The sequence below is a fragment of the Elgaria multicarinata genome, chromosome 2, assembly GCF_023053635.1.
Source record: "Elgaria multicarinata webbii isolate HBS135686 ecotype San Diego chromosome 2, rElgMul1.1.pri, whole genome shotgun sequence".
Taxonomy (NCBI): domain Eukaryota; kingdom Metazoa; phylum Chordata; class Lepidosauria; order Squamata; family Anguidae; genus Elgaria; species Elgaria multicarinata.
Genome location: NC_086172.1, coordinates 125643180 through 125659905, shown reverse-complemented (window position 1 = coordinate 125659905; position 16726 = coordinate 125643180). Strand labels below are relative to the sequence as shown.

The window sequence follows — 16726 nt, the reverse complement described above, 5'->3', positions numbered from 1 at the left end:
ACGACTTTTGGGGGGCAGTTTCAAACTTCTACCTATTTAGAAGGCCCCTATCAAGATCCAGAATCCAAAGAATCATTTATTTTTACAATCCAGCCTTGCTTCTTCTGAATATTTAAGGAGCCAAGATCATAGAATCATAGAATAGTAGAGTTGGAAGGGGCCTATAAGGCCATTGAGTCCAACCCCCTGCCCAATGCAGGAAGCATTGAGATATCTCAACAAGCTTGAGATATTCCTGTCGAGGAGCAAAGGCATGCATGTCATGAATGCCAGAACAGAATGTAGCTATCCTATCATGGTGTACTATTTGAGAATAATGATGCAATACTGCTTCATAACAGCATAACATGGTTCTTATTAGATTTCACAGGCCTTTCCTAACCTGGTCCCCTCCACGTGTTTTCAACTAGAGTTCCCATAATCCCTGACTGCTGGGGCTGCTCGAAAGTATTATTTATTTATTTATTTATTGCATTTTTATACTGCCCAATAGCCGAAGCTCTCTGGGCAGTTCACTATGGACTATTGATTATTCTGCCACAAATCCAGTCGCAAGAGAGTTTTGACATTAAAAATGACACTAAACAAAGCAGTCCTTCCATCAGCTTAAGATGAGCTGTGCATACATGTTCAGCCCCTTAGTTGTACAAGAACTCTGTGTGGCTGAACGTTCTTCAGAAAGCTGCAAAACATAGGGGGAAATGCAAGAGCAACATGGTCCAGAAGCAATTAATTAACAGGAATTATAGCCCTCATGAACTTCCTACTATTCATAAGGGATGGAGACAAAAGGAAATTGGCATCTGTTGTGTTGCATGCACTGGATGTGGCAACTGAGCTACAGACCAAGGTGACCGTGCCTCTTTGCCAAGGCACTGTCCGTTGTGGCAACTTCCAGCACTTTGTTCACAGTCAGATAATGATGCTGTTGCTATTTCAACAGTGTTCAAGTATTTCTGCTTGCTACAGTCCATTGCTAAAACAGGGACCTGCAGTGCCAAACTGCACTTCAGGAGGATTGATATGGACTTACAAATCACACTGCAAGCATAGAAATCCAAGCCAGTGTGGGCAACCCATTTTCTCCAGAAAGAATGCAAGCAAAACTACAGAATGTGATGCTACAAAGGTTCTGGAAACATAAATGAACAGAGATGATGCTAGTGGCCACCTATTGTCTTTCACCGGTTTCACTTTGCTCTGCTCCATCTTTGGCAGGCCAGCCTCTGGATCACCCATGCCCACATCCACTCACCCTTTCTGCTGCCTAAATGCTGGAGACAGGAGGCCTCTCGCCATATTGATGTGCATCTACCAATCATTCAGGCTACATTCATCACAATCCATGTGTTTAGATTGCAGAACTCAGCTAGTGCAGCCAGAATAAGATTGAGCATAGTTGGGACCATGCCAAAGCGCTAACCTTAGCTCCAACCACACACACAAATACCGCAGAATGCTCTGAATGCACGCAGCACTGCCAAAGGTAAAGGTAAAGTCCACCCACTACACCAGGGTGGGGAATGCGCACCCCTCCAGCAATTGTTAGACTATAACTCTTTTCATTGCTGATCATAGGCCATGCTAGCTGTGGCTGATAGGGGTTGGGGTCCAACAACATCTGGAGGGCCACAGATTCTCTTCCCCTACATTATACCATATTAGCTCCCCTCTGTCCACAACATCACACCAACCAGAGATATTACTAGGCAACATTTATACAGGTAGAACATACCCAAAGTTCTGTCCTTTGCTATTCAGTCACCTCACACCAAATTATGCTCTCTCTCACACACAACTTTGAATGATTTTGTATTTAGAGGGAACGGCAGCTACTGACAGCATGTTGCCAAGTGTGTTTTGTATAATTGTGTTGTAAAGTCTTTGTCTGCTCTCATTCACAGGATATATTTATATGAATGTGTGTAAGCAACCAACACCTTTGGCATGTGAGTAAATATGCAGGTTGTGAAATAAAAGAGGTTAGAATTTGGGTTAGAATTTGGAATGGTTGTAAAAATCAGTGCATTCCTGGATTCCAGAGTCCACTAACCCCCTTTAATTTTTACTACCTTAGAAGAAGTCTTAGGCAGGGACCAAATTGTCACACTAAGGCCAGCACAAGACCACTGTACAATTTACATTTATATACAGTATATTAAACATTTCTCTTCAAGTCCAAGTAATCCTCAAAATTTAAATCATCAGTAGCTGTTCAGTTTTCTTTCCAAAATGTAATGTTCTCCTTTTTTCTTTAGTTCTCCAAAGTACTAGATAATGACATTAAAAGTAGACCAACTTCCATCCCTCTTCGATTTTTGTTTTTAAAAGTGCAAATGTTGTGGCTGCCACTTCTGCAACGTTGGATGTTGCCAGTCCCACATGGTTGATTTTTTCAGATGGCAATGTGTCCTGTCCTGTCCTTCCTTCCTTCCTTCCGTGTCATGCTTTCCCATCAGCTTTTAGACAAGACGTCCTACTAAAGTTGTGGAGGGGCAAAGAGTACAACATTGACAGTTTGAGGGAGAGAGAAACAAAAGGTGAAAACTCCAATTAAAATCATACTTTAGGTAATTAACTGGGTTCAACAGAGTTCTCCTATTGAAGTAACTAATGATTCCTGTGAGGGCAGTATTTTCATAATAGGCAGTAAGGCTAACAAAAATCTAGGACAGTTGAGCAATAACCTTGAATAATATACTGTGGGTACAGATTCTTAGATACACACAAACACGGCTTGTTTAAGCGGAGCCTTTTCTGGGATATTCAGTTTCTATTTTGCATTTAATTAGGACCAGTAGGCTATTAAATACCTCAGACCATAAGCTTTGGAACCATGTTTTATTTAGTACCAGTAGCCATGTACTCCTACAAGTCATGCCCTCTGACCTGGAAACCTTCCTCTTAATTTCAGGTATGCAGGGGACAGAAAGCAGGTATCAGTAGGGAGAGGTCCCCTGCACAGCAGCTGGTGACAATGGTGGTGAGAAGATAGAGGGAGGCCCCCACCCACCCCACTGAGGGTGGCTTGCCCAAGGGCACACAAAACCCTAGTCACCACGATATTACAGCCATTATGCTCAATTGGTAAGGAATATCCCCAAAGTACAGACTGCTTCTCTCTCATATCTTCCCAAAAAGGAAACAAGTCATTTTTATTCTGCAGGGGCTTGGACTATTGAGATCTGCCGGGTATGCTATGTTGTGTTCTGCTTGTCCAAGAGCTGCTGCTGTTGTTGTTGTTATGATTATTGCTATTTTGAAACACAACTATTGGATTGGATTGTTATCTCCCCCACCCCACCCCTTTGTAAGCTACCTTGGGCTGTGAAAAGGCAGCATGCAATTGTTTTAAATTAAGTTCAGTAAATAAATATTGACTGGGATACCCCCATGATTAATTTGGTTTGCCATATACAAGCAGTCTTTCTTGCCTGATTAATCCATAGTAACATCCCTAGGACTGACTCTTTTCCTATATAGTGGGCCATCTCATGGCTAACTGTGGGTTTAGAAGCAAAAGGAACCAGCCCTTTGCCCCATATTAAGCAGCATCTCTCATTGGTCACAAAGTGAATTGTGCACCATACCCTTCCCATGAACAGTAATCTGTGTGTGTGCACTAACTGCAAACTACTTCAAGGCTGTACTTTATTTTATTCTTCATCCTGTTCAACTAAAAGACAAAACGAACAAGAGAGATGCTCTTATACTTAAGATATAGTCTAAGATTGACTGGGGCATGCTGGGAGTTGTAGGACTTTTGTCTGTCTAAACAAGCCTAAGGTTGCTCCCTAAGTATCTTAGACATCACCTGGCCCTCTACCTGCCTGTTAGGACGTTGAGTTCATCAAGAGATCCCCTCTTAGCGGTTCCTAAGATATCAGAGATCTGATACATGATTCAGAAAAGGAGTTTCACAGCGCCCATTCTCTGGAACTCCCCAACAGTAAAAATTAGATAGATGCCAACCCTTCTGGTGTATTGGGGCCTACTGAAAACATAATTGTTCTAACAAGCTTTCCCCAAATAGTGATCTTGTCTTCCCAAGTTTTATACAGTATTTTACTATGGCTTTGTATCATATTGTTGGTATATTGCTCAGAATTTCTTTTTAATGTGAGAGAATCATAAATAATAGACAAATATTTTCCAGATGCTATTGAAAGGATTTATGTTAACAATACATAACAAGTTACAGATGTATTAATACTATCCTATAACATGAATAGTTAAACTCTACACTCCATTATTCAATAAGACCTTTTACCAAATCAAGTGTTGTTTGAAGGAGGACGGAAATGGAAGCTTCCCTCTTCCCAGATCTCCTTGAGTTAATTCCAGGGGAGCCAACCTCTCAAGCTGTCATGCTAGGCTCGCTATTTGGAGTGTTGTGGAGTGGAAGTGACTCATGATGTCTGAGAGAGCTGACCAAGAAAGACCCGGGGCCTGGAAGGAGTGGGGAAGAGAACTGTAAAAGCTACTTACTGAAAGGATTAACACCTTGTCTTTTTCCATGGGGGAAATTTCCAGTGCTGCCTGCAAAATACAAAGAACATTTTCCCCCCCAGTTAATTCCAAGTATTATGATGAGTGTTACACATTTAAGAGGGTATTATCACTCATCTGCCTGCGATAATAAATGAAGTCCTGCAAGCTGGTAGTAAAGCAGAAGGTGGGCCAAGGCATTTTGGTTGAGTCAGTCTTGGCTCGGCTCTGGGCTTTCAAGAAGTGTTTTGTTCAGTCATGAGATGGATTTAAGAAAATAAGATCCCAACCAATCTGTGGTGTGCAGCATTGGGTTTATTTTTACAGCACCAGTAACTATAAAACTACAGAATAATTCATTATCCAAAGAATTTCAGAATACCAGTTTCAAGATAACTATCTCCCTGATAAATCACAGTAAGCCTGTTTGCTGAAGGTCTGCGTGAATCTAGGTGTAAATTTCACCATACTAGTGGCAACGTGCCTTCTCCAATAACTCCTCAGAGTCCACAGAAATATAAGCTGGACAAATCTAGGCAGCTATTAAGCTCAGAAACACACTTCTATGTTAATAGAGGAGTTTTGTTTTCATTTTGCAATCTGACACCTCTTCAAGTGACCACCAGAGGGTGCTACACAGAAAAGTGTGCCACCACAAACTCTTTCTGGTTTCATTGGCTTTCAAGCAATCAACAAACCTTTAGTCCAGCTTTTTGCAGTTTTAGGTCTTCAAACATCTCCTAAAAGGCTGTGGGCCACCACACACAGGAGGTCTGTGATCAGATCTCACAGCTTTTTTACTTCTTCTTTTTTTACTTTAACTCAGATGCCTGTATTTGATCAGAGGAGCAGTTTTCATGGCGGGCTTTGTTTAACCATTCCCGTTCACATGACCCCACCACCACCATTTCCTCAATCCAAATCATGTGTGTGTGGACCCACAACCCTGTTATTTGTACCCGGGGTGGGGGGAGGCAAGATACACATGCATTTGAGGGAAGAGACATCTTTTGACTGGAGATATATAATAGCCAGACCTAGATATAGACAGCCGGTTGGTTTCAGAGAACCATTAACAGTGTTACATTCATGTAATGCAATTTTTCCAACCCCTGTTCCACATTGCACAGCACACAACAAAAAAAGCTGTTTCTGAAAGTCAAGGTATGTTCCCCCGCTCTGCTAGAGTGGAAGTGCTTTTCTGATTGCAGGAGGAACCTCTGGATCAAACCAAATATCCTTTTTTGCAGTTGAAGGTGGTTTGAAAGAGAGATCACTATTCATAGCTTGAGCACGAATCTTACCACTTCTGCCTTTGATATGGTTGCAAAATGCTACTACAACTGTTTGATCCAAGCTGAAGTGAGATAAGAGATATGTGTGAACAAGAGATGGGTGAATCTTTCAATTTTGGTTTTGCTCACGTTCTGATTTTCCTTACCTCAGGTTCATTTCAGCCCATTTTTGCATCAGTTTGCAAATCCATCCCCCAAAAAACTCACAAGTATTTGTACACATTTTGTGTGCATTCATATAATATATGCATTTTTGTATGCACATTTCCTAGCATGCACCCTTTTTGCAAGTGATTTCCCCCTAATATAATGCATTTGTGTGCATAGTAGGGGCATATTTTCCCCATACATTTTGTTTAATATACATTTTTGTGCATAATTTTTCTTTAATATACATTTTTGTGCATAGTTTTTGAGTTGCAGATTGCATCACAAAATTCTAAAAAGTGTAGATTTTGGTGCATGACTGCATTCCAGCTCAAGTATAGGTTTGTTTGGGAGGTGTGAATCAGGCAAGTCTGTCTAAAAATTTAGACCAAACATATTTCTCATCCATCCCTAGTGTGAACACCATAGGAAGAGATGCCCCATCAATCCATTTTCAATTGTCAAATATTATTGTCTATGTCCAATCTAAAGTAGGACCTACTTTCAAAATTACTAAAAGTAGGAAATTCAACAATTGATTCAAGCACCACCTGGGAAAACAGCCATGGAGTTGGGAGCAATTGAAAGGGGTCCAAACCACAGTAGGTCATAAGGAGAACATGCTCTTAGAAATAGAATGGCTTCTGTCTACAAAGAATCAAAACCACCAGCTTCCTCCTGGACAATTTGACTCTTTATTCCCTCCCTAGCACTATTAGTCAATTGTGAATCTCTCGTGCATCCACATACCATCTCCCCACAGGTTAACTGGTATAGGCCCTGCACCAAGGGTGGGCAGAAGGTAGCTCTTCAGATGTTTTGGATTTCAACTCCCAGAAGCCCCTGCCACCATGACCAATGGTCAGGAATGCTGGGAGTTGAACTCCAACAAATCTAGAGGTCTACCTTCTACCCACCTATGACCTACGCTGCAGGTCCCATTATTGGGAGCATGAGAGCCAAAGAGCCACAGTGCCAGCAAAACAAGTGAGTCCAGATGACCAAAGCACAACTGGCTGAATCCTTAAACAAACTAAGTCGTTCAGCCACCATGGGTATAATTCTAAGTTTAGTTAACAAAACTGTGACCTACCTCCTTCCTTCCCGACACCCAAGCAACCCTTCAGTTCTTGTAGTGAGATCGACTTGTCCTTGTTGAGATCACAGTAGTCAGTGAAGCGCCGTGTACATTTCTTGGGCTTTGCTTTCTTCTTCACGTAGCGCTTAAAGGGCTTCATCTCCCTTTTGTTTATGTCATTGCTGTTATTGCTGTCCAGCTGACGGAAGTACCAATGCACTACTCTCTCCTCCAGTGTGTGGCTGGGGTCAGGCTCAGAGAACCTTAAAAGTAGGAAGACTCATAGGAATGCAACTCTGGATTTTAACACATACACATACACATACACACACACACACACACACACAGAGAGAGAGAGAATTTGGCAGACCAGACTCTTGATAGATTTGAATTTTGTTATTTAAGGCCATGAATGCCAGATATCTTGTTCTAGAGAGAACTGTACTTTGGATGTGTAGGGAAATTACAGGTACTCTCTTATACTATCATCAGGAAGTGATTGTTTATCATGTCTGTGTCTGCCGTTGAGTACCAATGAATGTGGATCTAGAGAGCCAGATGCCCCTACAGATATTAAGACATTTTGGGGATATATAAAATATAGGGGCAGGGAGGGGACTTTAGTTCTGCAGAGCTCCAAGGTGCTGAGGAAGGATGGGAAATGGAAGAGAGGTGCCTAGGATAGAATTGTTGAAAAGATGGAAACATGCTCAATCACATTAGATTTTATTTTTTAATATATTCCGTACAAAATGCAGGTATAGTAGGAAAATTATTAGGATAAAGGACACTTTGCCCACATATGTTCCATGTGATATCAATTTTCACACTTAAAAACCTCTAAGTGAAAATTGACCCAGATAGAATATAGGATTAGGGTATGGATTTAACAAGCTCCTAATGGATGGTTGCTAGCACAACTCTCTCTCTCTCACACACACACACACACACACAGTGAAATGCAGTGACAGGTTAAGAAGCAAAAACAAGGGAGGTACCTGAAGACTGGTAAGAGATTAAATTCTGCAGATTTTAAAACTAGCCTTGAAGATTTTTAAAAAGCAACACTGAATTAAAATAAACTCCCCCAAATTTGTCAGAAGGGTTAAAAAAGAAAACTGATCAAACAAAAGGAGTGGGAGACATTATTTCACGAAATAGTGTGTGGTGGTGGTGCTGAAAAAAGTATTCTGCCTCTGTTTGCTGCCCAACTAGCTGAGTATGGTAAACATCCAATCTTCAATAAAGTAAAGTCAGGGAAGGTGCTTGAAGGGCATGTTATAACAGCTGAATGGATCTCAGGTACTACAATGTTGACCTTTTCCTTCCTCCCTAGCACTACCAGTCCTCCACTTTTAAATTGTGAATCTCTAATGCATGAAAACAGGACCCAGGTGCAATGCAACTGGAATCTTTTCGTTTGTATTCTATCTTAACTGCTGTAGAAAGACAGTGTAAGATGTTGTTAATAAATACATTTGTAAATGAAATGGCTGAAAATATGTCAGAAGGTACCCAGATATTTTAGCTTTGACCCATGGGATACCATCCTGAAATGGTCAAGTATGCTTTCATTCCATGGAGAGTATCTAAACATCCTCTGAATTGTATCCAGCACTTCGAATTGCTTAGGATTTGACAAGCCAATTACCCCAGAAAGTAATGGGAGAAACATGGCAGACAACAGAGGGTTCAAGTAAAGTACAGATAATGAACATTCTACTTTGCAAAATACTAAAGAGTTAATGCAATAAGCAACCCGGACTTAACTGGAAATTAGTTTTCTTCTTTTAAAATTTATACCCAGCCCTTGATGTGAAGGTCTACAACTTACATCTGATTGAGAAGGGCTTGTTTTAACAACTTTTAGTTATATTATTTAAAATATATGGTCAGCCTTTTGAAACAGAAGCCTTTACAAAGTTGCCTCACACGTAGCCAAATCAGGAAAAAGAAGCGGGCAAGAGAACAGAGAGTCAGCCACTCACTAGGTTTCTGCTTCCTACATGACACCATCTCTCACTAAACTTGGGCCACATGAAAGATCCTCCGAATTGCAAGTCTTGCAGAAAACGTGCAGTAAATTTGCTCAGGAAGATTAGTTTCCCTTGTACTCTACCACACACCACAAATGCAATAAATTAAGAGATAGCATGAGAAGTCTCAGGAGCCTACTTTCTTTGACCACATCAGAAGAAAACTAGCAGTCCTTTTAATGCTACACACAAAAATAGTTCACAGAAAGTATGATAAATGTATATACTGGGAAATAGCATCCCCCTCTTCCCCACACCCTGCTCCACCAGGTTAACCTGACCCCCTCCACAAAAAAACATGTTTATGTCTGTCATCATTTTGAGAAGAAAGGGGACTAGCAGAAGACAGGCTGTTTCTCCCTTTTGCTGTGGTTGCACTATATATATATATATATATATATATATATATATATATATATATACACACACACACACACACACACACACACACACACACACACACACACACGGACCAGGAGGGGATCTGGCCTGGGGCCTATTAAATGGCTGACTTGGGAGCCATGAATTCCAAGTTCCATGTGCTACAGTTTCCAGTTTATGAAGACCTAGTTATAATTACGATTTAACTTGGAGCCACACTTTAATTCCCACTTTAAAGGAATGGAACAAAACCATATTGAGGTGCCCTGAAGAACACTGTGCAGAAAATTAATCAGTAGGACTGGATCAGGAGTGCAGGTCTTCAGACCCGGGAGCCAAATCCAGGCCTGCTGGACTCCTGATCCAGCCCGTGGAGAGAGGGTGTTGTTCCTGGAAGGCCTCACCCCTTTTCTCAGCCATTGAACATTTGGTAGTTTTCAGGCTTTTGTGCGGGCTTTTCCCTATTCAAAAAGGTTGAAATACTTCTCAAAAGGCTCAGTTACTGGCAATCAGAGCTTTTAGCTAAAGTAGCTTTGGCCTGCCCATCTTGCTTTTGGTATTTGGGGTCTTTGCCCCCCCTCCCCCCCACTACCAGGACACAGACCCTGAGAGCTTCACCAAAATGGCATATGGCCCTCAGGCTGACAAAAACACAACAGCCCTGACCTAGACTGATCTTTGTGCTAAGGGCTAAACTAGATCTGACACGACTCTTTAAATGGATGCCTATTGCCATCACATATGAAGCAAGAGCTGGAGATCCAATTTTAAGAGAAAAGGCGGCACACAGGTGGTGGTGAGTTTATCCGTGGCTTTGCCTCCAGCATTATTCCACCAACAACTCATTTCCCTCAGCCAGTCTGTGATACCTGAAGTAAGGTCAACTGGGAGAAAAGGTCTTAGGGGAAGAGTAGCTGAGGGAAGATAAGTCGCAGGCATGGATAAGGTTCATCCCCACAGCTCTTTTGCTCTTAAAAATGGAACACCAACGTCATCCTCACTTTAGAGGTGATTGGGGAAGAATTGCACTTAAAGCAAGGGGTCATTCTGACACAGTCATACCTAGTACATTATGGAGTAGGGGGCCCTATTAATATTTGTTAGTAATAAAGCCCCTAGAATTGCTAGGTGCTGTACAAAAGTTAAGCATTTACTAGCTCTGGACACAGGCTCACAGTCTAAACTGGTTCCTTTTGGTCTTCCAAGGAAACATCTGTATGTATAGAAAACCAAAAACATAGTCCATAGTTAAACAAGTGGAGGCCATTCTTCATAATTACATGACAGGAGAGCAATGGCTTTGTTCACAATTGTAGGGAAATTTAGGATTCTGGTATCTTGCTCAGTGTTGGGAACAGAGGTAAAAAGTACAATAAGCTGAGGAGAAATTAGTAGGAACAAGGTAAAGAAGTCCTGGGAGCATTTGTAAATGCAAACCAAGGAGAACATTGGTCATCTATGTCAGAGAGGCAGTAGCCCATCCCACCCCAGCCAAATATATTCTAGCAAGGAGGCTTCTCTGTTCTTAATCAAAGGTTCTTTCTTGAAAATTTAAAATAACACATTCATTTTAAAAAAAGGTTTAAAAGATTTTCTTTGTCAAGGTAGGTTAATTTAGTTCCATTCTTGAAACTGCATTTTAGTCAGAGCTGTGATGTTTTGATTCTTTCTGATACTTTTTTTTGGTTTTAGTACTTAAGTCTTCTTAAGTTGAAATGTTTTCAGTTAATTAATTCAGTATAATCTACTCTTCTGAGATAATGAACGTGAAGTGCTTTGAACACTCTAAGTGCGATGCAAATGTTAAGTAGCGGTATTATCATCTTCCAGCAATCTGATGAAAATGCTGCCTGCGCAATAATTAATAAAGTTTAATACAAGTAAATGCTTCTGCCTAATAAGTTCCTCTGAAACATGTGGCATTGCAGGTACAAATTGCCTGTCAGGGTTTCAAAAGGACAGGAAGTTGCTGAGTGAACATCTGTGGAAGATTGAAAACATTTGTTAAGGGATTCTGTGGAGTTGACAGTTTTGGGTCCTCCTATCAAAATGGAAACAGTCATTCGTGATGGAAAGCAAGAGATGAGGGTTGCAGAGGACAGCAGAAGAGAACAGCAGAGCCACTAACTTCACTCAGAAACAAAGCCTGCACTAATCAATATCATATGTAATCCTGTCTTTTGCAAGATATATCGGAGTTTAACATCAGGGCACTATATACTCCTTGACAAATACAAAAAGGCACGCAGCTAGCATATTGGAACTTCCAGTCCAAGAGACATATTTACTGCTTTGCACAAGAGGTGTGTCATTCATAGGCAGCAAAGTCTGCATCCAGCAGAATGAATGCTAGAATCTAGTCAGGATCACACACTATTTTAATTACAATCTCTCTCTAATAGATGTTACTCATGGTTTCTGAAAAGGTGGCCCAGTTTGCCTTCAGAGCAGCAATTTTAAGGAGGGAAAATTGCGATAAGCTGGTCTTGATCATATTATTTCCAAGGAGGTCCCATTGTTTTGGGTGAAATTTATGTCACTGGTGGATGTCAGTCCAGAATTGTACATTTTTACCCATTACAAGAGAAGAGCTTCGATGTAGAACCCAATCCTTTTGGGTCAGTGGGCATATTTCGAATGTTGAGAGAATGTTGGAAGCACTCTCAGAAAATGGGTGCCATGGTTGAGGACTTGCCCATTCATAAAATGGCCACCATTCTCATTCTCTCTCTCTCTCTCTCTCTCTCACACACACACACACACACACACACACACACACACACACACACTCTAAGTTAAAAAGGACAGGTCAAGGCACAGCATTTGGGGAATGACCACACTAAAAGCATCATGAGATGAGTGTTTTATAGCACAGTCATTACTGGCCACTCATGGATGTTAGTGGGTCCTTTTGACAATGCAATCCTGTGCATCTCCTGTTCCTTTTCTCATTTTAGAGTCAACAAATAAAGCTCTTTTAATCTGTCTCTTCTATGGTTGCGCTATAAAATGCCCACTTGAGGACACTGTCCTCATTGAAATCTACAGGCCACGGGGTTGCTGGTCTCTTGTCCATGAAAAGTGCTTCAAACGCGGAAGAGAACCAGAAAGAGAGCCCACGGTAAGGAAACACGATTCCGCCCCCCTGCATATGATGACTCTCTAAATGAAGCTTCCAGATGTTTATATTACAGCTATTTCATATATTAAATCATGGCTGAGGATAAGCAGATGGCTGAGAATCTTTGGGTAGTAAAAGGTGTTTGCCTCACATGGGGAGAGTTACTGAAAAGGCTTCCAGAAGGTATCACCCTGTTTTCATTCTCTGCTGAGAAAGTAAGTCATAATAAAAGGCATCTGAATACTGCGAGATAGGCATAGTGGCAAAGGCGGCAGCTCCAAAGGGTCCTCTTATCGCATAGAGATGTGTAGGAATCTAGTCCTTCAGGAGAATTGGTTATTTATACATATGGAGAGAGAGAGAGTACACAGATTTTTCTCTTTATATTTAACCTCCCCAGGCATTTCTAACTTTTTCTAGTTTATTTTTCGAAGAGTGCTGCTTACAATGGCACAGAGTCTGAAACCCAAATAACTAAAGATACTCTCTAGAGTTTTCTTTCACCTCTGAGTCACTGTATTTGATATAATAAAGTTACAAAAAGCTGAAATCAGGCCACTTCTAGCCTAGAAAACAAAAACACATTTCCTGTTACAGAAATGTTTGGTTCATTATCTCTTAAATCCAGTTATCATCTACACAGAAATACAGATTAGCATTGCATGCTGAACATTCCAATATATCACTGGACTCCAGAACATTCAGTTCACAGACATTCAGCCACCAAAATCATTAGCAAGATAGAAATTGCAAATTAAGATATACTTTAGAGAGGCCATGGGGAAAAAATCAACACTGTATAAAATGAGATATGGAATTTCATTCTCAGAAATATTTGCCTTGGGAAACTGAAGGTCATATAACTTCTCCCCCACCTTTTTCCTTTTTAAGGTATGATAATATGCACCCTTAATACGCCCCCCCCCCCAAAGATGGCTGGTTTGCACATGCATATTCGTTACTTAGTGATTCCAACATTAAGTGGGGACTTGCATGAGTGAAGAAGCCGTTGCAGATCAGACTCCACAGACAGCACTTCCAAAACACTTCAAGAAAAAGCAGTTTACACATTCAGCTTTGAGTATCAATTGTGAAAAGAAATCAAGATGTACTTGAATATGTGAACCAGCCCTGTGCACCTTCTGCCAAATGTGGAGAAATCAAAGGATGTAACATTTATGCAAGTATAAAACAGCTGATATTCCGCAGCCCATCTGAGAAGACAGAAAAGACCCTCACTGAAGTGTGCACCTTGCTGCTACTTTTAAACTAATGACAAATATCAGCATCCAGATCCTAATAATTAGTTACTAACTACCACTTTAAGGCAAGGGTGGGCAACTGACAGTTCTGGGGGGCATTTTTGCTCCCCAGATTCCTCCCTCATGTGCTACACTCCTGCCACCATTGCTTATACCTCTGGAATTTGGCGGCAACAGTGTGATTGATTCATATATATATATATATATATATATATATATATATATATATATATATATAATTTAATACCAATATTCAGCAGCAAACTGCTGCAGCATGCTACATTCACCACATTTAGCTGGAAACCAAGCTAAAGGAGTGGAGGGACCATAGTTCAGTGTAATAGAACATGAACCTTGCATGCAGAAGGTTCCAGGTACCATCCCTGGGTTTTCCAGGTACAGCAAGGAAAGACTCCCACCTGAAATTGGAGAGCCACTGCCAGTCAGCATTGGCAATATTGGACTAGATGGACCAATGGTCTGACTCAGTATAAGGCAGTTCTCTACGTTCCTAAATGTGTACATACATTGTAGCATTTCATAGTGGCTTGCCAGCGGGTTTTGGTGATTTTTTTTGCCACCATGGTGAATGTTGTGAGTGTGGCAGTGACAGGGGTGGAGGCAGAGGGGCTGCAGGACCACACCAGTAGATGGGAGGGGCACAGGCAGCCCGTGGGCTATGTGTTGCCCACTCCCACTTCAAGGCCTTTGAAGACTAGAGATTACAGATGTGACTGAGCAGTTAACATGCTTGTGTCTGTAACGGATATCATAACATAGGAGACTGTGGTTTATGAAGCAGGTGACATCCCTTATATTCTAACAAATTACCCTGAGGAAAGACCAAAGGGTACGAAATGCAACAGAGTTCTTTTATTATATTAAAAACATCCCCTTTTTATCCCTTTGCCCTTTTTTTTGGCATTTCTTGTGGCATTTCCCCCTTTTTGGCTTTTGTACTTGGGTCTGCTCTATTTATACATAAAGTGGAAGAGGCGGTCAACTCTACATGACAAGGAGCACAAGGGAAACAAAACGGAACCTCTTCCTCTGTCTTGGCTCACTGCACTCCGCTGCTTTGCACAGTCCTCTTCCAGCCTGACTCCAATACGGGAAGTGAAGTAGGCAGGGATAAAACTGTTTAACACAATAGAGCACAGTGAGGCGAGGTGGGGGATGGACAGGCCATGCCCTCGTCTTCTGTACGCTCCTTTTTCATGTAAAGAATAGACCCTCACTTTATATGTAAATGGGGCAAATATAAGCGTAAAATATATGTGCCTGTTCCACCTCCACCCTGAAACAGCAAACACTGGTTTCCTTCACAACACAAATGGGGAATGATTCTTTTCAGGTGCTTGGAAGTATAAATGAGGGTGACCATTTGGGTTTCCTATGACAGAGCTGAGAGCATGAATTTCCCTAGTGTATTACTTAACTGGAATTGTCTACTGTTCAGAATAGGGGACCAGACATCTCTACAGATCTTTGGCTGTCTTGTTTTCTGTTCAGCCTGGATGCTTTTCAAACTCACCTCCCACCTCCAGCAGGTGCTGCTGAATTAATGGCCTGTACCATGTCTGTGGTGAGAGCATCCAGTAAACTGGTAATGAATTCCACTTTTTTCCCTTCCGGGCAGCCTGCAAAAGGGAGAGAACCTTAGTTTGAACAAGTGGCAGACAAAACAGGTTCCTTTTCTTTCTGAGGTCGTGTCTATGCTATACTAAGTTGTCACATTTTGTTTGGGTGCAGCTTAGATGACTTTCGCTTACTGCACATTTGCAGATGGCCTAAACGTCACCTGTGCCCCCAGGTCTCACTCTGCATGCATCCCATGGGTATATGCATCCCATGGGACTACCCCCAAGGACAATGAGGAAAAGATATACCCACCTCAGAAAAATTGCACATTCCCCTATGATGAAAGCACAGTTGCTCAAAGGCATACCGCAAGTTCAGTATAGTAAATGTAAATGACTAAACAAAAAGTCCTCCAAAGATGAAAAATTGGTACAGCAAAAGGAAAAGGGAGGTTCACAAAAATCCATGTCGATTTCAGTCCACACAGAGATTTTAAATCATTGACAGTTGTTTATCCTACTAGATCCACACAAAAACCGAATTTCTGGTGGCATCAACACTAATTAGGCACCTTGGGAATCCCAAGAGGACTGAGATGTTGGGTACAAACTTGGGGGGAAATACTAGATTGTTTGGTGCAGATGCTACAGATCATCAGAGTATTAAAGTACATTTCACCGATCATAACAACAGTAAACAGGTATTATAAACTAGTAGCCAGATTCATGCTGGAAAGAATCTTTGAGTAGTCAAGCCAGCTACACTGGGCATCTTCCACATTTTTGTTCCAAAGTTTGTACAAGAATTCATTGGATGAACATGAGGCATTACAGAAAGGAAGTGAAGCATGGGGAAGCCAGGAACAGAAGTTTATATTAGTTTTAGACTTAACAGGGGAGGGGAAAATATTGGAGAGTATCCATTATTGCCACTGCCCTTCTGCTCATTCTGTTGCACTAGTGAGACCCACCACTAGTGCAACAAGGCATTAGAGTTTTGTAAAGCAATCCCAGAACTGAGTAAAAAATGCCTATCTCTGGGTTGGCACAAGTCAACAGTACTCCCTTCTACGAACTCCGCTGACCTGCCTGGAAATGAAAATTTCTGCTCGTTTCCAATTGCTTTAAGAACTGCTAACTCCCTGTTGTGCTAGCAGTGCGTCCTGCTGGCATGCAGGCAGCATAGGATACTGCCTATTCTCTTACATACATTTTCTGGTATCAGGGAAGTGTAGCAATATGGAACAAACACATGAGCACATATATAAAACCTAAGATAAAGCCCAACTCTGAAATCAATGGGCTAATTGTCCCTTGTGACTCTGAGACACTTCCTAA

General features: G+C 41.4%; 1 protein-coding gene across 1 annotated transcript in view; it reads right to left on the bottom strand.

Moving 5' to 3' along the window:
* Positions 1-2060: 2060 nt before the first annotated feature.
* Positions 2061-16726, bottom strand: part of SMOC1 (SPARC related modular calcium binding 1) — a 124327-nt gene continuing 109661 nt past the window's right edge. Inside the window, exons 10-13 of the mRNA XM_063118436.1 lie at positions 15343-15448; positions 7020-7271; positions 4489-4535; positions 2061-2479 (exon numbers count right to left, since the gene is read on the bottom strand). Coding sequence (XP_062974506.1) covers positions 2463-2479; positions 4489-4535; positions 7020-7271; positions 15343-15448 — 422 coding nt within the window. The 3' untranslated portion in view covers positions 2061-2462. The remainder of the gene's footprint in view (positions 2480-4488; positions 4536-7019; positions 7272-15342; positions 15449-16726) is intronic.